General features: G+C 45.0%; 1 protein-coding gene across 1 annotated transcript in view; it reads left to right on the top strand.

The window, feature by feature from the left end:
• The window catches only part of RBM39 (RNA binding motif protein 39), a 1,247,463-nt gene that overhangs the window by 379,619 nt on the left and 841,067 nt on the right, over positions 1-26,777 (top strand). The window contains exons 5-6 of the mRNA XM_044090163.1: positions 13,401-13,466; positions 13,547-13,597. Coding sequence (XP_043946098.1) covers positions 13,401-13,466; positions 13,547-13,597 — 117 coding nt within the window. The remainder of the gene's footprint in view (positions 1-13,400; positions 13,467-13,546; positions 13,598-26,777) is intronic.

The raw sequence follows: 26,777 nt of genomic DNA, 5'->3' as shown, positions 1-26,777 counted from the left end.
CAAACAAGCCATTCCTGCTGGATTAGAAAAACCTTCCACTTCTGCTACTCCTACCATGGTAAGGACCTACTTCAGAGGTATAAAAGCTCATGTTACCAGGGCTGTGGCATCCTCCAAAGCCTTCTTCAAAGGTCTGGACGCTGTCTCCATTCTGGAAATGGCCACCTGGTCTTCTGTTCATACCTTTATCAAACACTACAAGTTGGACCACATCTCCAGAGCAGAGTTTGCTAGGACAGTCTTACAGGGTTTCTAGAATCTGTTACCTCTACCTCCACCCTTCTTAAGCTGTGGCACTTTCCCACACTATTCTGTAACATGGGAATAAAAGGCCATGGAATAGTTGTGTAAAATGTTATAATCATAGGTAGGTACTAGGCTATCGAACCAAAGGAATTTATAAGCCTAGCCAGAATGTGTTTGCTTTCGCCGCCCCCTTAGATTAGTTCCCTGTGCCTCTTTCCAGCAGAGCCACTGAAATGATCCTTGGGATAAACTTTGGTTGCCATCCACTCATCAAGGTTCCTCTTGAAGAGGGTTAGCGAAGAGCTGTGCCTAATGTAGATTGGAATCTTGATCTACGTCTTTCACTGTTGCAATCATTACATTTGGGTAATCTGCAGGGAGGTTGCCCTCAGTCGGCCTGAATAACAAAGTCTTGGTTCCTGTGTCAGTTGCTGATTGCTCTTCCATGATGTCAGGTCGTCAGGGGTATAAAACATGCAGCCGACTCCATTTTACTCAGTCTTTCTTGCTGCGAGGTGCCCAAAGCAGTAGTAGTTCGCAAGTGCCGGTCGGCCAACTCCTGAAATTTTCTTATTCGAGTTTCAGAACCGAAGTCTTCAACTAAAGCCAAGTACCCTGTTACAGAAACTTTTTCTTGCTCCTTACGGATGTCAGTAAAAGTTAATAATTGCATTACTTGTGGGAAGCAAATGCCTCATAAGGATTTTTATTTGTACTGTATTCCTTTCCTAGGCCCAGATCATAATGTGCCTTGCTGTCGGTTTTGTGCTAGATTTAACCAACGCACTATTAAGCGTCGTTATATTTTTGCTTCAAAATATTTTGGATCCAGATTTAATTACCATGAAATGTTGTCGGTAAGCAATCAGACTACCGGAGTTCACAAAAAAACGCAAAGAAAAAGACAAGAGACCGTCTAGGTCCAAAACTGATTGAAGCTTTTCCTAAGCCATTCGCCGGTTTGCCGGTACTCAGTGAGGTGCTGTCACAGCTCCTGATACCCGCTACTTTTGAGTCGCAGGCCTCGACCGTGACCCATGCGGAGTCTGGTATGCCACAAGATTCTCAGTAGTGAACCTGTGGATGGGCTTTTGAGGGTGTTTTCAGGCCTCAACATTTATTTTGTAAAACTGATGCCAGCTTCAAAAGCAAGATCAAACATCTAAGTCTAAACTGACGCATGAGCCACGTGCTCAGGCCCCTTTGCCTAAAAAACAGATGATCAAAATGGCTGAGGACTTAATTACTTTGATCAGGGGTCCCCCCCTCCTGCTAAGAGGCCTAGGCAAGGCACTGATTATGAATCTTCAGATCAGGTTTCCATTTCTTCTGACGACTCTTCTGATCAGGAATTTTCTATTCCACCCTATGAGGATTCAGATGCAGAAGAATCAATCACATCTGCATCTCCTCCTGAGGATTATTCTTTTGGAGAAACCTTGCATACATTAAGGGAACATTTTCATTGGGATAGTCAGGATTTCTCTGAATCAAAAAAGAGGCTTAGGGATTTCCTTTTTCCTCAGCATAGGCCTTTGGCTATACCTCCTGTATTAGACATTGTTGATGTGTTTTCGGAATCAAACATGGCTACTGATTCCCTACCTCTGGCTCCTAGTAAGCCAGACAGATATTACAGGGTTCCTGACTCCTACAAATTTCTATTCAGAAATCCTGCTGCTTATCCTGAGACTATCTCACAGGGTCCCAAACGTGTAAAGGCCTCTACAGCCAAAAATCCTACCCCCTCTGATAGAGATTCCAGGGCGCTGGATAGATGGTGAAAGAAGGTTTATACATCTGCAACCTTGGCAATTAGGGCCTTAACTCATTCCCTGCAGTAGAGCTCTTTTGAGTGCGTACCTTTAACTCCCAGTGGGTGTGGCTTCACCCTTTAAAAAATGAAGTTGTCACCTTACAGTTCTAACAAATACTTATTGACAGAGGTCCTATATCAGTACAGTTGTGTGTGCAATCATATATCCTTCACGATAAAATATTCTGTTGCCTATTGCCTAACATGATTTTGGAATTGATGCAAATGTGAACAGGCAATATTTGACGCCTAGAGGAGCAGTAGGAGGTAACTGCAGAAACGCCTGGAGACGTCACTCGGCTGTAATGAGTTGCCAGTTTCATATGTTTAAATGTCAACAGCATGTTATGGGCTTACTGAAACAGAAAATGATGTTGATTTCTGATTGTGTGGAAAATAAAGAATTACCAGGAATTATTGCATGCAGCAGAACAGGTTGGAAAACATACTTTGCAATGTGGTTTTGATTCCTTGGAGGCCTCTTGCAGGGCCACAGTTACTGGATCTGTGATTAGATGGCATGCCTGGCTCAAGGAGCAAAATCTGTCTGATCATATTAAAGCTAAATTGTTGGATGCCCCTTTACAGCATGATACTCTGTTTGGTAGTAAGGCAGAAGAGGTTTTAAAGAAAATGGAAGACTGCAAACTGTAAAAGATTTCTTACAAGTGCAGCCACCCAGGTTCAGTAGGCACTGGCCTACTAAAAATTGGTCCTTTCCTGTGTCCAACAAAGCCTCTCAAGGCAAATCCAGGCGCTCAAAATGCTTTAGATACCAATCACAGGGTTCTTACAGGTCAAAGCAGTGGGGTGCCTCCACCTCCAAATCTGGATGAAACAAAGCACAACCCTGCAGTAAGCAGTCTCAATGACTTCCCTCTACCTCCACCAAACACTTTTGGCAGCTCTCTTGGGGGGAAATTAGCACTTCATGCTCAAAATTGGAAGTTAATTACCCAGGACAAGTGGGTATTAAACATAGTATCCCAGGGGTACAGATTTCATTTCCATACTTTGCCAATTCCAAACTGTTGGCCAGATCTGCCACAAAATCAATGGGCAGAGGCTCAGAAACAAGCTACGTCCCTCATGGATATGGGGGCTATTCAACCAGTACCAGAAAAGGAAAAAGGGGACAGTTTTTATTCAAGACTGTTCCTGGTACCCAGGAAAAAGGACAAGGTTTTTATTCAAGACTTTTCCTGGTACCCAGAAAAGACCATGCCTGGCATCCAATACTGGACTTATCGATTTTGAACATGTTCATGGACATTCCAAAATTCAAAATGCTGACTTTACAACAGCTACCGCCTATGTTGGGCAGAAACGCTTGGTTAGTGACTCTCGACTTAAGAGGCATACCTGCATGTCCCAATAAGGGAATCGTGCATAATATACCTCTGCTTCGAGGCAGGTTTTTTGCATTACCAATTCTCTGCACTGCCCTTTGGCTTATCTACTGCACCCAGGGTCTTTACAAAGTGCCTGGCACCAGTAATTGCATTTTCCGATAAAGAAGTATACAAATTTAACCCTTACCTGGACGAATGTCTCATTCAAGCAGAGAACAAGGACATTCTTCCTCAACATCTGGCATTTGTAAAAAGGCTTCTAAAATGCCTAGGGTACACAAACGAATAAAAATCACAACGGGTACCCTCTCAAATAATTACATTGCTGGGTGCAAACTTGAATACAACTGCCCAGATGGCTTACCTTACGCCAGACAAACAAAGGCAACTAACAACATACTTCAAACAGATGGCAACAAAAACCTAATTATCTGCAAGACAAGTACTGCAGGCTTTGGGGTTCATGGCATCCTGCATTCTACTAATTCCATATGCAAGACTGCATATGAAGAAACTTCAGTGGTACCTAAAAAGTTTATGGAGTCAACATTGGTTCATTCTGGAAACAATGATTCCTCTCATTCCCTGCCTACAACAGGAGTTTCTTTGGTGGGCAGAGACGTGTCACCAAAACAAGGGATTGTCATGGAGTCTACCCCCTACCACCCAAAAACCTAACTACAGACGCATCAAACTATGCTTGGGTAGCCCACCTGGCGGGGAGATGCATTCAGGGCATATGGAGCCCAAAACAAATGCATCTGCACATCAATCAGAAAGAGATGCTAGCTGTTCAGAATGCTCTGACAGCCTTCAAGGACTTAGTTCATCCAGGACAACTACTGATAGACAACACCATGGATGTTCATTGTATTTCACTGTTGCAGTCATTACACTTGGGTTATCCTGCTGGCAGGCTATTCATTCGGCCTGAATTCCAAAGACCTGGTTTGGCGTCTGTTGCTGTCGTCTCTTGCCTGACGTCAGTGCGCCAGGGGTATATAAGATGCAGCCGACGCCATTTTCTTCAGTCTTTCTTGCCATGCGGTGCCCGAAGCAAAAGCAGTTCGCAAGTGCTGGTCGGCCGACTCCTGAGATTTTCGAAATTGAATTTCAGAACCGAAGACTTCAATAAAGTTAAGTACCCCATTGGGGAAACTTTTTCTTGCTCCAGACCGGTGTCAGTAAAAGTTAACAATTGTATTTCTTGAGGGAAGCAAATACCTCATAAGGATTTTCACTTACTGTATTCCTTGCCTAGGCTCTGACCACGACGTTGCTAGTTGTCGGTTTTGTGCTAGATTCAACCAACGCACTATTAAGTGTCTGTTTGATTTTGCTTTACATTACTTTGGCCAAAGGCTTAACTACATAATGCCGTCGGAACAACAGACGACCGGAGTTCATAAAAAACGCAAAGACAAAAGGACAGGCATCCGAGGTCCAAAACAGACTAAGCCTCTTCTAGGCCAGTCACAGGTTTTCAGTGAGGTGCTTTTGCAGCCCCTGACACCCGCTACCTCAGAGCCACAGGCCTCCTCCGACTCCCACATGGAGACAACTAGGCCTCTGGAAACTCAATGTATAGGGCCTACGGAAACTATTCCCTCAGATGGGTCCGGACCTGCTGATCAGGCATCGGCTTCTGAGGGTGTTTTCAGACCTACACAGCTTACTATCAAGTCCGCTTCAGCAGCTAAATCAAAGTCTAAAACACCATTAAAGACAAACAAGTACAGCATTCTCCTGGACAATCATCTATGCCAAAGAAACAGATGCTTACAATGGCCGAGGATCTTATTACTCTGATCAGGGGTTCCCATCCCCCTCCTGATAAAAGGCCTAGGCAAGACACTGACTGACTCCTCTGACCAGGTTTCTATTTCCTCTGATTCCTCTTCAGAACAGGGGTATTCTCTTTGAGGACTCTGATGCTGAAGAATCTATCCCTTCAGCCTCTCCTCCTGAGGATTACTCTTTTGGGGAAACCTTGCACACAATGAGGGAGCATTTCCATTGGGAGAGCCAGGATTATTCAGAATCCAAGAAAAGGCTCATAGACTTTGTTTTACTGCCTCAGCACAGGCCCCTTGCTATCCCCCCTGTACTAGATATTGTTGATTGTTTTTTCTGAATCCAGTTCGTCTCCAGATTCTTTACCCCCTGCACCAGTCATGCCAAATAGGTACTACAGGGTCCCAGACTCTCATAAATTTCTTTATAAAAACCCTGCTGCTGACCCAGAAACAATTTCTCAGGGTCCCGAAGAGGTCAAGGCTTCCACTGCAAAAAACCCTGTTCCCTCTAATAGGGATTCTAGAGCACTGGATAGATGGGGGGAAAAAAGTTTACACTTCTGCTACTTTAGTTGTAAGGGCTTTAAACTGCCAGTTTCACATTCTTGAATATCAACAGTACCTAATGTCTTCGCTAAAACAGAAAATGCTTACAATCTCAGAATGTCCTGACAATAAGGAAATGCAGGATTTATTGCATGCAACTGAACAAGTGGGAAAGCACACTTTGCAATGTGGTTTTGATTCATTAGAGGCTTCCTGTAGAGCCGCAGTTACAGGTTCTGTCATTCGAAGGCATGCTTGGTTAAAAGAACAAAGTTTACTTGATCATGTTAAAGCAAAATTATTGGATGCTCCATTACAGCATGATACTTTGGTGTTAAGGCAGAAGAGGTGTTAAAGAAAAAGGAGGATAAAGCAAAATCAATGCAGACAGCAAAGGATTTCTTCCAGGTTCAGCCACCTAGATTTAGCAGGAACTGGCCTTCTAAAAATTGGTCCTTTCCTGTGTCAGGCCGCAAAGAGGCAGAAAGATGCCCAAGAGGCAGACCTCAGCCCCAGGGCTCATACAGACCTAAACAATGGGGTGCTTCAGCCCTCAAAGGCGGAGAGGACAAATCACAACCTTATAGGGAACAGTCCCAGTGACTTCCCTCTACAAAGGCCAAACACTTAACTTTTGGCAGCTCCCTTAGGGGGAAAACTAGCACTTTTCTCACAAAAATTGGCACATGATCACCCAGGACAAATGGGTACTGAATATTGTTTCTCAGGGTTACAGGTTCCACGTTCACACCCTACCAAGGTCAAAAGGTATGCCAGACCTGCCACAAAACCTGTGGGCAGAGGCACAAAAACAAATTTCTGCTCTCATGGACATGAGAGCTATTCAAAAAATACCACAGCAAGAACAGGGACAAGGGTTTTACTCGAGACTTTTCCTGGTACCCAGAAAGGACAAAGCCTGGAGACCAATACTGGATCTGTCAATGCTAAATACTTTCCTGGATGTTACAAAATTCAAAATGTTGACACTGCAGCAACTTCTACCCATGCTGGGCAAAGAGGCTTGGATAGATACTTTGGACCTCACAGGCATACCTGCATGTCCCAATCAGACAATCTTGCAGAAGATACCTCAGATTCATAGCTGGCTCAATGCATTACCAATTCTCTACACTGCCCTTTGGCTTATCTACTACGCCCAGGGTCTTCACAAAATGCCTGGCACCAGTAATTGCATTTTGCAGACAAAAAGGAATTCAAATATATCCCTACTTGGACGACTGCCTTATTCAAGCAGAGAGCAAGGACTTTCTACTAAAGCATCTGGCGATTGTAAAAAGATTACTAAGTTGCCTAGGGTACACAGTAAATGAAAATAAATCAAAACTAGTGCCCTCTCAAGAGATAATATTCCTGGGTGCAAGCTTCAATACAACTGCCCAGATGGCTTATCTCATGCCAGACAAGCAAAGGCAACTGACCCATTGCTTTCAAATGATGGCAACAAGGACCCAGCTACCTGCAAGAAAAATTCTGCAGGCTTTGGGCTTCATGGCATTCTGCATCCTGCCAATTCCTTATGCAAGACTGCATATGAGGAAGCTACAATGGTATCTAAAAAGTGTTTGGACTCAACATTGCCACAGCCTGGAAACAATAATAACTCTTATTCCCTGCCTGCAACAGGAGTTTCGATGGTGGGCACTGGCTTGTCACCACAACAAGGGACAGCCTTTCACTTTACCCACATCCGGGCAGACCCTAACAACAGATGCATCTGATTATGCCTGGGGGGGCACACATGGCAGGAAAATGTATTCAGGGCACGTGGCCCGCGGACCAAATGCATCTTCACATCAATCAAAAAGAGATGCTAGCTGTTCAGAATGCTCTGACAGCCTTCAAGGATCTACTACATCCTGGACAACTATTACTAAAGACGGACAATACTACAGTTATGTGGTATATAAGCAAGGGGGCACACATTCCTACCCCCTCTGCAGGCAAGCCATGACTTTGTGGAACACAGCACTGACATATCAAGTACATTTGCAGGCACAATTCCTGCCAGGAAAGAGAAATACTCTATCAGACTAACTAAGCAGAAACCTCATGGACCCTCACGAGTGGAAACTAAATCCACAGGTCTTCAGCATGATAACAAGGAAATGGGGATGCCCGGACATAGATCTTTTTGCCTCCCCTCACAACTGCCAACTACAGAGATTCTGCACAAGGACTTATCACTCACTAGCATGGAAAGTGGATGCTGTGTCAATCAGCTGGAAAACCCTATCAGTGTATGCCTTTCCACCACTGCCTCTCCTTCCCAAGGTGCTCCTAAAAGTCAGACAAGCGAATCCAAAAATGATAGATTGCCCCTGACTGGCCACGCCAGCACTGGTACCCAATCCTAAAGAGCTTGTCTCAAGGCCCAGCCTGGACTTTACCTCAAATTTCTCATCTTCTGACTCAACAAAACAATCGGATCCTGCACAGCCAACTCAGAACCTTAAATCTGGCTGCATGGCAGATAATATAGCCACTCAGAACACACCTCTCTCTAAAGCTGTTATGGATGTCATTTTGGAAGCCAGGAGGCCCAGCACCAGGAAATCTTATGCAGAAAAATGGAAGAGATTCTGTGCTTGGAACCAGGCACAAGGACTTGAACCACTTGTTCTAAATATTCCTCAGATTTTACAATACCTAACTGCGATGCTGGACAAAGGCTTATCCTTCTCATCAATTAAGATCCTTGCCTCTGCCATTTCAGCTCATTACAATACGGAACCTCCTATTTTCTCTCATCCACTGCTAAGACAGTACCTCAGAGGGGCAAAAACATAAGACCCCCAAGAAGAGCACCGACACCTACATGGGACCTCAACTTTGTCTTAGAAAAGCTCTCGCTGCCTCCTTTTGAGCCAGCCAATACAGCTGATATAAAATTCTTATGGAAAACTGCTCTGCTCCTAGCAATAACTTCAGCAAGAAGAGTCTGAGTTACAGGCGTTAATGGCAGTGGAACCTTTTATCATTTTTCATCCGGACAGGGTTTCTCTAAGGCAAACTCAACATTTATGCCAAAGGTAGTATCCAGTGTGGCTCTTAACCTAACAATTAATTTGCCAACATTTTATCCAAATCCCCAGAATGAAGGGGAGAGACTTCTGCATCCTTTGGACATACACAGGCAGCTACGCTTCTACTTGGACAAAACAAAAGCTTTCAGAAAAACTGAGCAACTGTTTGTAGCATGCACTGCAGGATCACAAGGAAAGGCTATCTCAAAGCAGACGGTTTCAAAATGGATAGGACACTGTATTCATTTCTGCTATGCACAGCATGGCAAGTCAGTGCCTAACAATATTAGGCCACATTCTACCAGGGCAGCAGCCACTTCAGCAGCCTTTCTCAGAGGAGTACCAACCAAGGAAATTTTGGAGGCTGCAACTTGGAGTTCAGTGCACATTTTTACCAAGCATTATCACTTACTACTTTACTCTAAATCCAGAGCAGGCTTTGCCACCGCAGTTTTGCAGGGCCTCATAGCCACTCCTAATCCTATTTAGACCCAGCCGCCCTACCTCAGCTTTGGGATTCAACCCAAGTGTAATGACTGCAACAGTGAAACACGAACATAGTACAGTTGTGTACCTACCATAAATGTAGATGTTCAAGTGTATTCACTGTTGCAGTCCAGGTTACCCACCCTCCATCCCCCTTTCTTTGCTGGGACTTATCTATACTTCTTTATCTTATACAACCTGTGTGGTGTATTTGCTTGTAGATGAAGGTATTGTTTTTATTTTACTGTGTGTTTTTATAAGCAATATGTATTGCCTACCTTCTTGGGAGCACCTGACATCTGGGGCAAGAAAAACTGAAGAAAATGGCGTTTGCTGCATCTTGTATACCCCTGGCGCACTGAAGTCAGGGAAGAGGCAACAGCAACCGATGCCAGACCAGGACTTTGGATTTCAGGCCGACTGCGGGTAGCCTGCCAGCAGGATAACCCAATTGTAATGATTGCAACAGTGAATACACTCTAACATCTCCATTTATGGTAGGTACACAACTGTACTTTATGTGGTAGATAAACAAGCAGGGGGGTACACATTCCTACCCCCTTTGCAGACTAGCCATGGTATTGTGGAACACAGGCTTGACTTACTGAGTACATCTTCAAGCTCCGCTCCTGCCAGGAAAACAAAAAAGTCTGGCAGATGACCTAAGAAGAAATCTTATGGACCCGCACGAGTGGAAACTGGATCCACAAATCTTCAGCATAGTAACACAGAAATGGAGCCCAGACATAGATCTATTTGCCTCACCCCAAAATTATCAACTGGACAAATTCTGCACAAGGTCTTATCACAGACAAGCATGGAAAGTGGATGCCCTATCCTTCAGTTGGAAAAACCTATGAGTCTATGCCTTTCCCCCTCTGCGTCTTCTCTCCAAGGTCTTACTAAAGGTCAGACAGGAAAAAAAAAATGATCCTAATTGCTCTGGACTGGCCTCGCCAGCACTGGTACCCAATTCTAAGGAATATGTCTCAACTCCCTCCATGGTACTTGCCTCATATTCATCTACTGTCTCAGCAGAAAAATCAAATTCTGCACACTCAGCTCCAAACTCTGAACCTTGCAGCATGGCTGATCATTTAATCATTCAAAATCTATGATGGATGTCATTTTGGAAGCCAGAAGGCCTAGTTCTAGAAAATTTTATGCTGATAAATGGAAGAGATTCTGTGCTTGGAGCCAAGCACAAGGAACGGACACAGCAAAACGAAATATCCCTCAGATTTTGCAATACTTAACTGTGATGCTTGACAAGGGCCTATCTTTTTCCTCAATAAAAATGCATGCCTCTGCCATCTCGGGTCATTACAACATGGAGCCTTCCATCTTTTCTCATCCTCTGCTAAAACAGTATCTTTGAGGGGCCAAAAATTTAAGGCCTCCCAGAAGATCACCAACTCCTGCATGGGACCTCAATTTTGTGCTGGAAAAACTCGCCCTGCCTCCTTGTGAACCAGCAGCTACTGCGGATATGAAATTTTTATCTTGGAAAACAGCTTTCCTTTGGGCAATCACTTCAGCAAGAAGGGTTTCAGAACTACAGGCTCTCGTGTCTGTGGAGCCTTTTATTACATGGTAGCGTTGTCGCCTCACAATAAGACGTCCCATTCGATTCTCAGCTAGACCTTCTGCGTAGAGACATGCGTGAATGGGCGTACCTTCGTTGAAGGTTGTGCGTCAGAGCTGGCAACTCGGCACGTAAAAATCTACTGCCAATCATTAGCGGACCAGAGTTCCGCTATGGCGACACCTAACCGGGAAAAAGCCGAAAGACACAACAACATTACATTTTACAGGGTGTCCCTGAGGACCAATCCTTCTTTTATGCCTAAGGTGGTATCCAGTGTGGCTCTTAACCAAACTTTTCATCTGCCAACATTTTACCCAAATCCGCAGGGCAAGGGGGAGCGAATTCTACATTCATTGGATGTACACAGACAACTAAGATTCTACTTAAACAGGACCAAATCTCTAAGAAAGTCTGAGCAGCTACTGGTGGCATTTGTTTCAGGATCAAAGGGGAAGGCTATATCAAAGCAGACTATTTCTAAGTGGATAAGCCACTGCATTCGTTTTTGCTACTTTCACCGTGGTAAACCTATGCCCAAGGGAATCAGGTCACATTCTACCAGGGCTGCCTCTACCTCAGCAGCCTTTCTCAGAGGAGTTCCACCCAAAGACATTCTAGAAGCTGCTACTTGGTGCTCTGTTCATAACTTCACAAAGCAGTATAATTTGCCTCTCTACTCCAACTCCAGGGCAGGCTTTGCCACTGCAGTTCTGCAGGTCCTTATAGCCGCTCGTAATGCTATTTACTTCCATCCTCCCATCCATAGCTTTAGTATTCTACCCAAATGTAATGACTGCAACAGTGAAACACTAAGAACATAGTACAGTTGTGTACACTTAACATAAATGTAGATGTTCGAGTATATTTACTGTTGCAGTCCGGGTTACCCACCCGCCATCCCCCTTTTCTATAATTTCTCTTTCCTTCACTATATTCTAAAGCTTTTGTGGTGTATTTGCTTTTAGATGAAGGTAAAGTTTATGTTGCTAAAAGTGCATTTACATATATATTACTGTTTATATTTATATATATAATATCTATATATATATATATATATATATATATATATATATGTATATATATATATATATATATATATATATATATATATATATATATATATATATATATATAGAGAGAGAGAGATATAGATTAGATATAGATATAGATATATATATATATATATATATATCTATAGGTCTATATATATATATATATATATGTGTGTGTGTGTGTGTATATATATGTATATATATATATATATATATATATATATATATATATATATATATTTATATTTATATTTCTTCTCCTCATTTGGGGGGCACCTGATATATGGGGCAAGAAAAACCTGAATAAAATGGTGTCGGCTGCATGTTTTATACTCCTGACGACCTGTCGTCATGGAAGAGGAGACTGCAACCGACGCAGGACCCAAGACTTTGTTATTCAGGCCGAATGAGGGCAACCTGCCAGTAGATTACCCAAATGTAATGACTGCAACAGTGAATACACTCAAACATCTGCATTTATGTTAAGTGTACACAACTTTACTTTCCAAAGCATGGGAAGTCTCTGGGGCAGGAATCTATCCCTCCAGCATGTCCTGTTTATTGTTGAGGTGAGGTTTAGATCCCTAGAGCGTGTGACTTGAGGGGATATGGTTTTCTTTAGGTGGAGCTTCTGGGTTGGACATGGCCTTGTATGTCAGGCAGAGATCACCTCTGAGTAGGCGGTATGCAACTGAGTACAGCTGGAATTTCTTCAGTCGAGCTACATAGAGCATCTATTTGAGGCCAGTAATCCTCTTGGTGAGGTTTTTCTGTGGTCTTTCCAGCTGTTGCAGATGTCTTGTAAGATGCATCCCAAATGGGGTATTTTACACTCTGATGGGTCTGATGAGTGAGTAGGTGGGTACAATGACCTCTATTGATCTGGATGCGAACCCTTTTGTGATTAGGTGGGCCACATGGAAGGATTTTCTAGATGTCCTCCTCTTCCATGTTGCAGAACCCCCCCCCCCCATCCTATCCCCTTTTGTTCCTTTTGATCTGTCTAGACGGCACCCTGGAGTACCACCTAGACTAGGGTTAGACTAGCCAGCCAGTGGCACTTAACACTTGTGGGCAATATTTGGCTTTCATACTACTGGACTATTCAACTGGGCAATTAAGTTCTGAGGTCTGTGCTTGCAGTTGTCACATTTAAGGTCCCTGGTTTGTGGCCCTTCGTATGATTTCCCACGCACCTACAGCCACCAGGCTTAAGGTTTTGTATAGGAGCTAGTGTTCGGGGTCGCCTGAGGTAGAGAATCCCACACTAAGAATACTGCAACATGGAAGAGATGGGCATCTATGGTTATGGTAAGCTTTCACACAACTGTGTTTTTTTTTTTGTATTTTACAGCTGTACTAAAATCTCTGAAAATCTTTAACTCCCCTTTGCATTTGTGAGTAACTGAAAAGTTGTCATGATCTTAAACTAGAATTTTCATACATATTTAATTTGCTTTTTTGTGTGTAGTTCTGGTCCACCAAAGTTTAACAGCAGCTTCCGTGGGAAAATTGGCTTTCCTCCTATCAAGTTAAGGTATTTCATTATTTATACGATTGAACACTCAAAAGTTATTGGTATGAAATGCACTTTTTAAAATGTTTGTTATTTTTCAGAAGACGTTCCAGAAGTAGGAGTCCATTTCGAAAGGATAAGAGTCCAGTGAGGTAAGTGTTTGTGGAAATGTGAAAAACATTTAGCCTTTTGCTTTTTCTTGTGTAATTAACTTGTGCTTGGATTGTCATGGGTTAGGATGTGTTTAGTAATTGGCTGTGAAAGGCAGGATTTTGTTTGAAAAACATTTGAAGTTGTCACTGGGAGGGTTAGTGATTTTTTTTTTTTTGCGTTGTACGCTTCTTCAGATTCTGGATGTAGTAATGATGTGAAAGCAGTTACATAATTCGAATTTCAGTCTTTTATAGATGGGAATTGGTTGTAGGAAAGGCTTTTCTCTATGGAAGTGGATCAGACTTTGCAGTTGTGGAGAGGGCATGCTGATGTTGGTGGAATTGACACATTGAGTATCCCCTTCTAGTGTGCTGTGACAGAATGTACACCATATGGTCTTCATGTCCGTCTAACATGTTGCTGTCCAAGAACCTGTGTATGTGTATCGGCTAGGATGGTTGTGCTGCTGTAGATTGTTATGCCCTTGAGTTAAAGTAATGAGGGGTTGCAGTGGTCTTCAGTGTTGTACCTCTGCACACATTGTCGTGCGAGAACCCTATTTATCCACCCCCAGTCTTCCAGGTGAGTAGAGCACACTTAAGACCAACTTGTTGTCATAAAGTTGTCTGTCTTGGCTGTTGGCCAAAGCACGGTGCTTACGCTCTGTATCAGCAACTATATATACTAGGACATCCATACATCTGTCTGGACTCATGACCTACAGTTACAAGGGTCATCTGGGTACATCCACCATCAGGGCTTTAGTGGCGAGACCATATAATTGGCAAATGTATGCATGGTAGAACTTTGCAGGTTTAGCCTCTTATCTTATGGAGCATGATTTAATGCCACTGTAATGCCCCAGTTGCAGATATTTCACAGTCCTTTGCACATATGTTTGAGTCCGTAATGCAGTCAGCCTTGCCAACACTTGTGGTATACGAGCAACTGAGTGCTCACTTTTGGATGTAAAAGGCAAGTTTATCCTGGAGACGAGACTGGGAATATGGAGAAAATTATTAGGGAAGTGAAACTCTGTTTTAGAGCTCCCTGCTCGTTGACATCATTTTTGAGAAACTTATAAGCGCTTTAAAGTCCACTACAGGCTGGCCTGTGGGGCCCCCCCTCCCCCCAAACATCCAGGTAGTTATTTGAGCAAAAAGAGTTGGGGGATCTTTTGCTTTTTCATTCTAATAACTCTAGTTAGTAAGGCTGATCTTCTTTTGAAAGCTGCTGGATTAGTGAATTGAGGGCACAAGCAGACATTGTAGAAGGTCTGAAGTGTTTTCTTGGAGTTCAGATTCCACAGTGTCTGAGGTTCTAAGTTGAAATGAACAAGGTCTGAACACCATGGTTTGTAAATGTCTGCACAGAACCTGTTGGGGTGAGTAGGTCTAAAGTTTAAATTTACGTACTATAGGAGAATGGGAATTTGTGTAAGTTTGTAAATGTTCACAGCATTCGCTATACTGCTTTGTTCCACTGAAGTTGATTAGAGTTGAGCAAAGGTTTATCAGTCTTACAACTTCAAAAGAATGCTCACCCTTCAGCCTTTGAGGTGCTTTAACTTATTACAGATTTTATACATCTCCATGTGTAGTGAGTCAGTATACCAGGAAAAGACGCTGTAGGAGTTGCAAAATCAGGAGATTAAACTTGATAGAGCAAAGTAAAAAGCCGGTAGCTTACCACCTGAGAACATATTTACAGGTGTTCTTCATGTTTCACTGTTGCAGTCATCACACTTGGGTTATCTGCCTGCTGGTAGCCCTCAGTCTGCCCGAATGCCTGAGTCTTGGGATTTTTGCATCGGATCCTATCACCTCTTCCATGATGTCAGGTCGTCAGGGGTATAAAACATGCAGCAGACGCCATTACATCAGTCTTTTTTGCCGAGAAGGAGCCCAAAGCAGAAGCAGTTCACAAGTGCCTGCCGGCCGCTACCTGAAATTTTCAATCTGAAGTAGTTAATTTTATCTGCAACCTGTGGGTATACGGATCAGTATTTGATCCCAACCGACAGCCTTTTTTTTTTTTTTTTTTTTTTTTGCATCTGCTCCAAGCTGTGTGCTCCTTCCCCTACCCGTAATACACCACCATCTCCTGTCTTCCCTCAGATCTCATTTGCCGCGCCATAGTAAGCATAGTGATCTCCTTTGCTCTGAGCTTCAGGGATAAGTAAGTAGTCAAATTTGCCTTTTTTGTTCAAATGGTAGTTAGTTTTCCCTTCCCTCCCCCCTTTTGTTTTATTACTGAGTAGTTCTAGGCCAACTTCCCTTCAGCGTGTGTGTGTTATGTTTAGGGAGTAGCTATTAGTGTGAGACTATGGCTGATCAGCCTAAGTCAGTTTTCAAAAAGTGCAGTGTGTGGCCATAAGCTCTCACCGGCTGATGGTCGCTCTCTGTGTGTGTAATATGTTTGGGAGTGCCCCATTTATCAACAGTGTTCTATTTGTGCAGGCTTTAACCCGAGGGCCCTCAGGGACAGGAAGGCCAAGTTAGTTGCCAAGGGTCTTCTCCCTGCCTCTTAGCTGGATTCTGGCACGGCCTCGGTCTCCGGTACTCCCACCCACGCAGACAGGGACTCAAACTCCCGCTTGTTCTGGCATTGGGGGAGACAAAGATAAAGATGAGGGAGAGAGAAAGACAAAAGCGCTGAGAGGATAAAGAAAGGAAGAGGGATAGGCCCCGCAAGAGGTCTCCGGACAGGGAATTCTTTCTTACTCCACAATCCAAGACCTTGAGGCCAGCTTCTCCCAGGCTAGGCTCACCCTGTTTTTCGCCTGAGCCGTTCTGATTTGAGGCCTTCCTCACCCTTACTGCGCAGACCAGCCAGATACGAGTCTGTTGCTTCTTCACGATAGACTCGGAGCCTGTCTGACTTGGACATGGACAGGATGATGTGGAGATTCATCCAGACCCAGATTCAGATGGGAGTCTTGCCAGGTCCCTCTCTTTCTGGAGGGGGGACCGCCATGCCTTTTTTCCGCCCCATCTCTCCTTCCCCGATCCATGCGGCTGCTTTGAGATTCTTGGATCCGAGACTCTTTGGATCTGGTAGCTCGGCGCCAACCGTTCCTCCAACCTCTACTCTGGCCATTACCTTGAGTTTCTCTGATCCGGCCAGTTCGGATCCGAGTGACTCTCGGAACCGTGGACAAGGAGTCGGACCCGAGGGAATGGATCCATCTTCGGCTATGAACTTTTCGGATCAGAACCGTTCCCTTGGACCTCAGGCTACCCTCACTTTGGTTCCGATCCTTGCTTTGGACATGGGGAGAGCTTCTTTTCTGAGTGCCAAGGAGGTACGCTCTCCTTCGCCATTCGAAGTGGTGGAGAGAGTTCTCTCCCAGGGATTGAGACCCCAGCCCACCTCCTCGGATTCCACCCAGACTCCACTGGATTTGGCGATGACTCCCTTCATCTTGTCTCAGGGACAGCCCATGCCAGAGGAGCCCCAGGCTATTCCCCTTGAGGAACCCCCCCCCTGCTGCTCCATGATTCCTCTTCAGAGACCCACTGAAGAGGGCCCCCCTGTAACATCAAGTGCAAAAGGAGGCACTTGGACTCCCCTGAGTCCCTCACTACGGACACGGATTTAGGTGAAGGTTCCACCAGGTCACCTCCTGAAGATGTCTCCTTCGGAGACATGGAGGTACTCTGCCAGAGAGGAGGTTGGTCAGCCCCAAAACCTTCTATGGATGAGTCTGTGTTCCTGGAGGCCTTGGCATGGGCCCATCTACTTAGTGTCCCTGCCAGTAGACCCCTTGGTGGACCTTAACACCACACGGGCATGGAAGCAGCCTGACACCGTAGAGCCCATCCCTAAACAACCTGACAAGATTTTCTCCCACGGACAGACAACCTTGGCTGACGCTATGGTGGTCGCAGCAGCCACCAAGAATTAACTGGCGCAAGGGAGTTCCTTAGGCCACCCTCTGGACAAGGAGTCCAGGTTGCTGGATAGGTTTGGGAAGCCCGTTTACTCTTCAGCGAACTTTTCCATCCGTGTACTGAACTATTTGGCATATGTAATAAGGCTACAGTGAGATCTTGTCTCGGACTTTGCTGAGTCTCCCCCAGAGTCTTTATTCAGCAGGTCAAACAGCTGTTTTCCACGTAAATGTTGAGACTGAAGTCTGTATCAAACACGTCCATGCGTCTCCTTTCCCACGCCATGGAAGGAGCAGCTAGGGTGGCTGGGACAGGCGTAGCCATGTGGCATCACGCCTGGCTCAGGTTGTATCAGTTTGCAGACCCTTTCAAGGCGTCATTTACTAATGCTCCCTACGATGGTTCCTCCCTTTTCAGGAAGACAGTACACGTGACACTTGTCCAGAACGAAAAAGATGGGAAGACTTTGTCTGCAGTTGGGATCTGCTTCCCTAACCCTCAGCGGTCTTTTTCTAGGAACCAAAGAGGGCAAAAGAAGATGTGGTTCCGGAAATCACAGTTTTCCTGGGAGTTTCAGGACAACTCTTCCCCAGAGGCAGAGGGGGACAGGATCGACGCTGACCCAGAGGTAGAGGGGGTCCCAGGAACTTTGGGTCTAGGGAACGTTTTTCTGACAGGCTCACTCAGCAACCCTGAGGAGTTGCCCGACTGTCCTACTCTGGGGGCAGTCGGGGGGAGATTACCATTGCACCCAGTGGCGTGGGAGTCAATAACTGCAGATCATTGGGTGCTACAAATAATATCCAGAGGCTACCCTATCCCATTTGTTGCCCCACCAAATGCTACAAGATGCCTCCCGGATGTCCCACCCATTCACAGGGAGGCCGCAGCTCTAGAGGTTTCAAAGCTGCTTCATAAACGGACCATTGAACCGGTCCCCCTCTACCAGTCCAGATTAGGCATTTACTCCAGGTTCGTTTTAGTGCCAAAAAAGACGGGGGGACCTCAGGCCCATTTTGGACCCGTCAGCCTTGAACCTGTCACCAAGGATGCTTACTACCATATCAAGGTCCACAGAAGCTCCAAGAGGTTCCTTCGCTTCCGGTTGGGAGCCAGTCACGTCCAGTTCAGAGCTCTACTCTTTGGTCTCACCACAGCCCCCAGGGTGTTCACCAAGGTAATGGCAGTAGTAGCAGCTCACCTGAGGCTTCAGGGAATTCAGGTATTTCCTTACCTGGACGACTGGCTCTTCGCTGCATCCACCAAGCGTCTTCTGTGTCTGGCCCGAGATTACTTTCTCCTCCTGGCAGATCAGCTGGGGATTACAGTCAATGTTCACAAATTTTGCAACCAGTACAAGTTTTAGACTTCATCGGGACACAGCTAGACATTTAGCAGCTAAATGTTTTCTTAACACCAGACAGGATCTCACACCTCCGGTACCATATTGCTCTAATCGCAAACCTCAACTTTCCAAAGGCGAGCGATGTGCTTCGGGCACTCTGCTTCATGGCTGCCTCGATTTCTATACTCCCTTGTGCATGTCTCCGTATGCGAGTCCTTCAATGGATTCTAGCTGTCCAACGGTCTTGGCTAGACCTGCCCATGGATTTTCCGATAAGCATCAGTCACGCCTGCAGGACATCTCTCCTTTGGTGGTTCCTTTCACCGGAGGTGGCAGCAGGACGCACTTTTGTCTCATCTCCTGCCCAATCCATAGTGACCACAGATGCCTCCCAACTTGGGTGGGGGTGGGTACTGTTTGGGAAGGACAGTCCAAGGCACGTAGTCCCAGATAGAGACCAAGTTGCACATAAATGTTCTAGAGATGAGGGCAGTGCTTTTAGCATTGGAAGCCTTTCACAGGGTCCTTCCTCAGGGTACGATTGCAGTTCAGTCAGACAACATGTCTGTTGTCTGGTATATCAAGCAGGGGGGAACCAGATCTTACCCTCTGTGTCGCGAGGCCATGAGAGTATGGGAGTGGGCTATTTCCACCAGTCGGTTTCTGATTGCAGTGCACATCCCGGGACGATGGGACATTTTAGCGGACAGATTGAGTCAGGCTATTCTGATGCTGTACGAGTGGTTTCTGAAACGGTCAGTAGTGGAGGAGATATTCCTTGCATGGGGACAGCCCTGCTGCGATCTCTTCGCATCTCCTTCCAATGCAAAGTGCAGCGAGTTCTTCGCTCTGATTCCCCCACCTGGGGACGCCCCCAGAGACACTCTAGTCCATGCTTGGCCCCCCGGGTTACTGTATACTAACCCTCCTTTACCACTCATTCTGAAGTTTCTTCAGAAAGCCTGTCGACTGGGGTGCCTAGTGATCCTCATTGCTCCATTCTGGTCTCGTCAAGTTTGGTTCCCCTTCCTTTGGTCTCTTCTTCTAGTGCCTCTGTGGATTCTGGATCCCTGCCCAGATCTAATTTCTCTTCCTTCGGGTGCTTACCCTCCCAATATGGACAGTCTAAAGCTGACAGCTTGGCTGCTCCAGATGTTCTTAGTGTTTCACTGTTGCAGTCATTACATTTGGGTAATCTGCTTTCAGGTTGCCCTCCGTCGGCTTGATTAACAAAGTCTTGGGTCCTGCATCGTTTGCTGTCCCTTCTTCCATGACTCGTCAGGTGTGTAAAACATGCGGCCGATGCCATTACATCAGTCTTTCTTGCCGTGCAGTGCCTGAAGCAGAAGCAGTTCGCAAGTACCGGTCGGCCGACTCCTGAAATTTTAATTTTCGAGTTTCAGAACCGAAGTCTTCGACTAAAAGCTAAGTACCCCATTGGGGAAACTTTTTCTTGCTCTTTACCGATGTCAGTAAAAGTTAATAATTGCGTTACTTGTGGAAAGCAAATACCTCATAAAGATTTTCATTTGTACTGTATTCCTTGTCTAGGCCCTGACCATGATGTACCTTTCTGTTGATTTTGTGTTTTATTTAATCAACGCACTGTCCATCGTCTGTATATTTTTGCCTCTAAATGTTTCGGTTCTCTGTTTAATTATCCAGAAAGGTAGTCAGTTAGCCATCCGACTACTGGGATTCCAAAAAAAAACAAAGATAGAGAGGCCGCCAAGGTCCAAAACTGCTGACGACGCTTCTCCTAAGCCAGTCGCCAGTTCGCCCGTACTCAGGCGCTTTCGCAGCCCCTGATATCCGCTACTTATTTGCAGGCCTCTACTGAGGCCCATTCGGAGACTGGTATGCCGCAAGATACTTCAAGTATGGAACCCGCGGATGTCTCTTCCTTGGATGGGTCCGGAGCCGCTGTGCAGGCACAGTCTTCTGAGGGTGTATTCAGGCCTACGGATTTGCATATTAAATCCACGCCTCCTTCATTACTTGGGCCTAAATCTCGATCCATGTCTAAAAAAAACAACGCCCAGGCCACATGCTCAGGCCTCTATGCCTAAAAAACAAATCATAAAAATGGCTGAAGATCTAATCAGGTGTAGCCAACCCCCCCCCCCTTCCCCCCACCTTTTAAGAGGTCTAGTGCTAAGCTTGACTATGAATCTTCTGATCAGGATTCTTTTTTTTCTGACTTCTGATAACCTGGATTTGTTCTTATCTACTTATGAGGATTCTGATGCAGAGGATTCTATTCCCTCTGCTTCCCCTCCTGAGGATTTTTCTTTTGGGGAAACCTTACATACTCTTAAGGGAGCATTTTCACTGGGAAAGCCAGGAATTTTCTGATTCAAAAAAGAGGCTTAGGGGATTTCCTTCTCCTACATCAGCATGGGCTTTTGGCTTTTCCTCTTGTACTAGACATTGTTGATGATGCTTTCTCGGAATCCAGTTTGGCCCCTGATTCCCTGCCTCCTTCTCCCAGTAAACCTGACTGATACTACAGGGTCCCTGAGTCCCACAAGTTCCTTTTCAAAAATCCTATTGCAGATCCAGAGACTATTTCACAGGGGCCCAAGGGCATTAAGGCTTCTACTGCTGAAAGTCCTACCCCTTCTGATAGACTCCAGGGTGCTGGATAGATGGGGTAAAAAGGTTTATACTTCAGCAACCTTTACCATTAGAGCTTTAAACTGCCAATTTCTTATGTTAAAATATCAGCAACATGTTATTGGACTGCTTAAACAGAAAATGATGTTGATTCCTGACTCTGTGGAAAATAGACTTGCAGGATTTAATGCTTTCTGCTGAACAAGTTGGAAAACGTACTTTGCAGTGTGGTTTTGATTAATTAGAGGCCTCTTGCAGGGCTGCTGTTACTGGGTCTGTGCTTAGAAGGCATGCTTGGCTTAAGGAGGAATCTTTGCCTGATCATGTTAAAGCTAAATTGTTGGATGCTGCTTTAAGTCAGGACCGCCTGTTTGTGGCAACAAGGCTGAAGAAGTTCTTAAAAAGATAGAAGATAAAGCTAAATGTGTGTAAACTGTTAGATTATTTACAAGTTCAGCCTCCTAGATTTAGTAGACACTGGCCCTCTAAGAATTGGTCCTTTCCAGCCCCTTCCAGGTCTTCTCAAGGCAAACCCAGACAGAGCAAACCCCCCAGGTTTCATTCCCAGGGGACTCGCAGAACTAAGCAGTGGGGGCCCTCTACTTCCAAGTCTGTGAATAACAAGACCCCCCCCTATGGTAAACTGTCTTAATGAATTCCTTTTAACATTTCCAAGCACTTATCTTCTGACTGCCCCTTTGGGGGGGAAAGATTGCTCTTCATGCAAAGAACTGGGAACTCATTACCCAGGACAAATGGGTTTTAAATAGTGTCCCAGTGATACATATTTCACTTTCATATGTTGCCAACGCAAAATGGGTGGCCGGACCTACCCCCAAATCAGTGAGCAGAGGCTCAAAAATAAGTACTTTCTCTCCTAAGCATGGGGGCTATTCAACTGGTACCAGAAGAGGAAAAGGGACAAGGTTTCTACTCTAGACTTTTCCTGGTACCCAGAAAAGACAAATCATGGCGTCCTGTCCCGGACCTGTCTACTCTAAACACCTTTCTGGAGATTCCAAAATTCAAGATGCTGACTCTTAAATTACTTCCTATGCTAGGCAAAGATGCCTGGTTGGCAAAACTAGATTTAAAAGAAGAATACCTGCACATCCCAATCTGGGAATCTTGCAGAAGATACCTATGCTTCAAAGCAGGCTACACACACTTTCTGTTCTTTGCACTGGCCTGTGGCTTATCTACTGCGCCTAAGGTATTCACAAAGTGCATAGCTCCATTTATTGCATTTTGCAGGCAAAGACGTATTCAAATATACCCATACCTGGACGATTGTCTAATTCAGGCAGAAAGCCAGGACATACGTTTAGATCATCTGGCCTTTGTAAAAGGATTCTAACTTGTTTGGGGTACACCATAAACAAAAAGAAATCACAACTGGTGCCCTGTCAACAAATTACATTCCTGGGAGCAAGCTTGAATACAACTTCCCAGATGGCTTGCCTCACGCCAGAAAAGCAAATTCATTTGACAACCTACTTTAAACAAGTGGCCACAAAAACCCTGCTGTCTGCAAGACAAATACTGCAAGCCTTGGGGTTCATGGCCTCCTGCATTCTTCTAATTCCATATGCAAGACTGCATATGAGGAAACTACAGTGGTATCTAAAAAGCCTATGGAGTCAACATTCTCACAGCCTAGAAGCAATGATTCCTATCATACCTTGCCTATGCCTAGAGTTCTTTTGGTGGGCAGAGGCCTGCCACCAAAACAAAGGACTACCGTTCACACCACCCCCTGCTGCCCAAACCTAACAGATGCATCAGACTATGCATGGGGGGCTCACGTGGCAGGGAAGTGCATTCAGGGCAAATGGAACCAAAGTCAAATGCACCTGCATATCAATCAAAAAGAAATGTTAGCTGTACAGTATGCTCTGACAGCCTTCAAGGACTACATTCTTCCTGGACAACTAATGGTAAAGACGGACAACACCATGGTTATGTGGTACATAAACAAGCAGGGGGGTACACATTTTTACCCCCTCTGCAGACTAGCCATGGCATTGTTGAACACCGCCTTGAGCTACCAAGTGCACCTACAAGCTCAATTCCTGCCAGGAAAATTAAATAGTGGCAGACAGACTAAGCAGAAACCTCAAGGAACCACACGAGTGGAAACTGGAACCAAGGATTTTCAGCATGTTGACAAGCGAATGGGGGAGCCCAGATATAGACCTGTTTGCCTCACCCCAGAAATACCAATTGGACAAATTTTGCACAAGGACTCCCCACAAACAAGCCTGGAAAGTGGATGCTCTTTCCTTCAGCTGGAAAAACCTAACAGTCTATGCCTTTTCCCCGCTGCCTCTGCTCTCCAAAGTACTACTAAAAATCAAACAGAACAAACCAAGGATGATTTTGATTGCTCCAGACTGGCCCCGCCAACACTGGTACCCCCTTCTGCGTAGTGTCCCTTATCTCCATTGGCACCTGCCTCAGACTCCTTCCCTGCTGTCGCAGCAGTAGAACCAGATTCTGCACCCTCAGCTTCCAACACTGAACCTTGCAGCCTGGCTAATTATTTAAACTCTCCCTTACCATCCCTCAGCAAACATGTGATGGATGTCATCTTAGAGGCAAGGAGGCCTAGTACTAGAAAATCTTATACTGAAAAATGGAAAAGATTCTGTGCCTGGAACCAATCTCAAGGGACGCGCACAGCAGCGCCCAATTTACCTCAGATTTTACAATACTTAACGGAGATGCTTCACAAGGGCCTGACTTTTTCCTCCATTAAAATCCATGCCTCAGCCGTTTCAGCTCATTATAACACAGAACCTCCCCTCTTCTCTCATCCACTGCTCAAGCAGTTCCTCAGAGGGGCCAAAAATTTGACACCACCCAGGAGAGCTCCAACCCCAGCCCTGGGACCTTAACTTTGTATTGGGAGAAACTCACTCTACCTCCTTTCGAGCCAGCTGCTACTGCAGACTTAAAATTTCTTTCTTGGAAAACTGCTTTCTTTTAGCAATCACTTCAGCTAGAAGGGTATCTGAATTACAGGCCCTTATGGCAGTGGTGCCTTTCATCAACTTTCATGCGGACAGTGTTTCACTCAGAACCAGTCCATCCTTCATGCCCAAGGTGGTATCCAGTGTGGCTCTTAATCAGTCCATTTGTTTGCCAACCTTCTTTCCTAATGCACAGAACAAAGGGGAATGGACACTGCATTCCTTGGATGTGCACCGACAACTTGGGTTTTACTTTGACAGGACTAAACCTCAAAGAAAACCTGAACTACTGCTGGTAGCATTTGCTGCAGGGGCAGAGGGGAAGGCTATTTCAAAATGAACCATTTCTTAATGGATAAGCCATTGCATTCATTTCTGCTATAAGCACCATAGAAAACCTATCCTCCAGGGGATCAGACCTGACTCCACCAGAGCTGCATTTACTTCTACAGCCTTTCTCAGAGGCGTTCCTACCAGGGACATCCTAGAAGCTGCTACCTGGAGTTCTGTACATACTTTCACTAAGCATTATAATGTGCCAATTTTCTCTAAATCCAGAGCTGGCTTCGCCACTGCAGTCTTGCAGGGCCTTATAGCTGGCCGTAATGCTATTTAAACTCCTCCTCCCAACCATAGCTTTGGGAGTCTACCCTAATGTAATGACTGCAGCAGTGAAACACGAAGAACATAGTACAGTAGTGTACACTTACCATAAATGTAAATGTTAGTGTATTCTCTGTTGCAGTCCTGGTTACCCTCCTTCCTGCCCCCTTACTTCTTTTGGCTATACCTCTACTTTCCTTTACTATGCTTAAAATACTTTTTAGTGTATGTGCTTTTTTGTTGGAGGTATACCTTTGTGTTTTTATGTTTAATTGCTTCCCATTAGGGTGGCACCTGACATCTGGGGCAAGAAAAACTGAAGTAATGGCATCGGCTGCATGCTTTATACCCCTGATGACCTGACTTCATGGAAGAAGGGACAGCAACCGATGCAGGGCCCAAGACTTTGTTAATCAGGCCGACTGAGGGCAACCTGCAAGCAGATTACCCAAATGTAATGACTGCAGCAGTGAATACACTCTAACATCTACATTTATGTTAAGTGTACACAACTGTACTTTTCCTTGATTGTCAGGAGTCCTGGTCTTTCATCCCATGTAAAATCCATACTAGTGGCCTCTCTTAAAGATTCCACTAGGAAGGTCTATCGCAGTAAATGGAGATGTTTCTCTGTCTGGGCCTCAAACCTGGATCCTTTTACAGCCCCTGTTCCAGCGGTGCTGGAATTCTTAACTAGTATTTTTCAGTAAGGAGCCAGCTCCTCCACGGTGAAAGTACAGCTGGCAGCCTTTTCTAATTTCCATGCATGTGAAAATAAGATTGCACTCGCCTCCTCTAGGCTTTTTAAAAGGCACCTTTCTTCTGCGTCCTCCCATCAAAGATTCGGTTCCTCCTTGGGATCTCACTTTTGGTTCTCCAGTCATTAGTATCTCCTCCTTTTGAACCTGCTGCATCAGAGGATCTAAAGTTTTTGTCTTGGAAGACAGCCTTCCTAGTGGCTATTAAGTCTGCTAGGTGGGTCTCTGAGCTGCAGGCTTTGTCTGCCGTACCTCCTTATTTGGTTTTCCATAAAGGCAGGGTCTCTCTCCGTACGAATCCTTCATTTTTACCCAAAGTGGCATATCAATCAAATATAAACCAAGCAGTTAATCTACCCGTGTTCTTTCTAAATTTTTAGAACTAAGGGGAATACAAACTTCATTTGTTAGATGTTCGTAGACATCTTTGTTTCTACCTTCATAGAACACAATCTTTCCGTAAGTCCGACCAGTTACGTCTCATTTTCCAAACGTCGTTCGGGTAAGGCCGTTTCCAAGTTTTCTTTAGCCATATGGATCACTCTTTGCATCCTACACATTTGCGAAGCTAAGTGGTTATCTCCTTCTGGTTTGATTAAAGCTCATTCTACCAGATCCATGGCGACTTCCGCTGGGTTTTGGTCTAAGGTTCCTTTGGATGACATTTGCGCAGCAGCAACTTGGGCAAATTCTCATACTTTCATCTCCCATTACAAATTAGATCTGATTTCCAGAGGGAGAGCATCCTTTGGCTCTGTGGTGCACAGGAATATCCTTCCATGAGGGCCTCCCAGGATTTGTTGTGCAGCTGGGGACTCTGTCCCACAGGTTGCAGATAAAATGAAGTTAACTACTTCAGATAAAGAAGTTATGTACTCACCATAACGTTCCATCCAAGTTGTTATACTTCATTTTCTACAACCTTCCCACCCTCCGTCCCCCTTAGTTGAGTTGCTAATATGTATAGTTGCAGCAAACTCTATCTGAGGGAA

This window comes from Protopterus annectens, chromosome 12.part0 (genome assembly GCF_019279795.1).
Source record: "Protopterus annectens isolate FY-2018-M chromosome 12.part0, PAN1.0, whole genome shotgun sequence".
Taxonomy (NCBI): domain Eukaryota; kingdom Metazoa; phylum Chordata; order Ceratodontiformes; family Protopteridae; genus Protopterus; species Protopterus annectens.
This window is presented reverse-complemented; position numbering and strand designations above follow the sequence as displayed.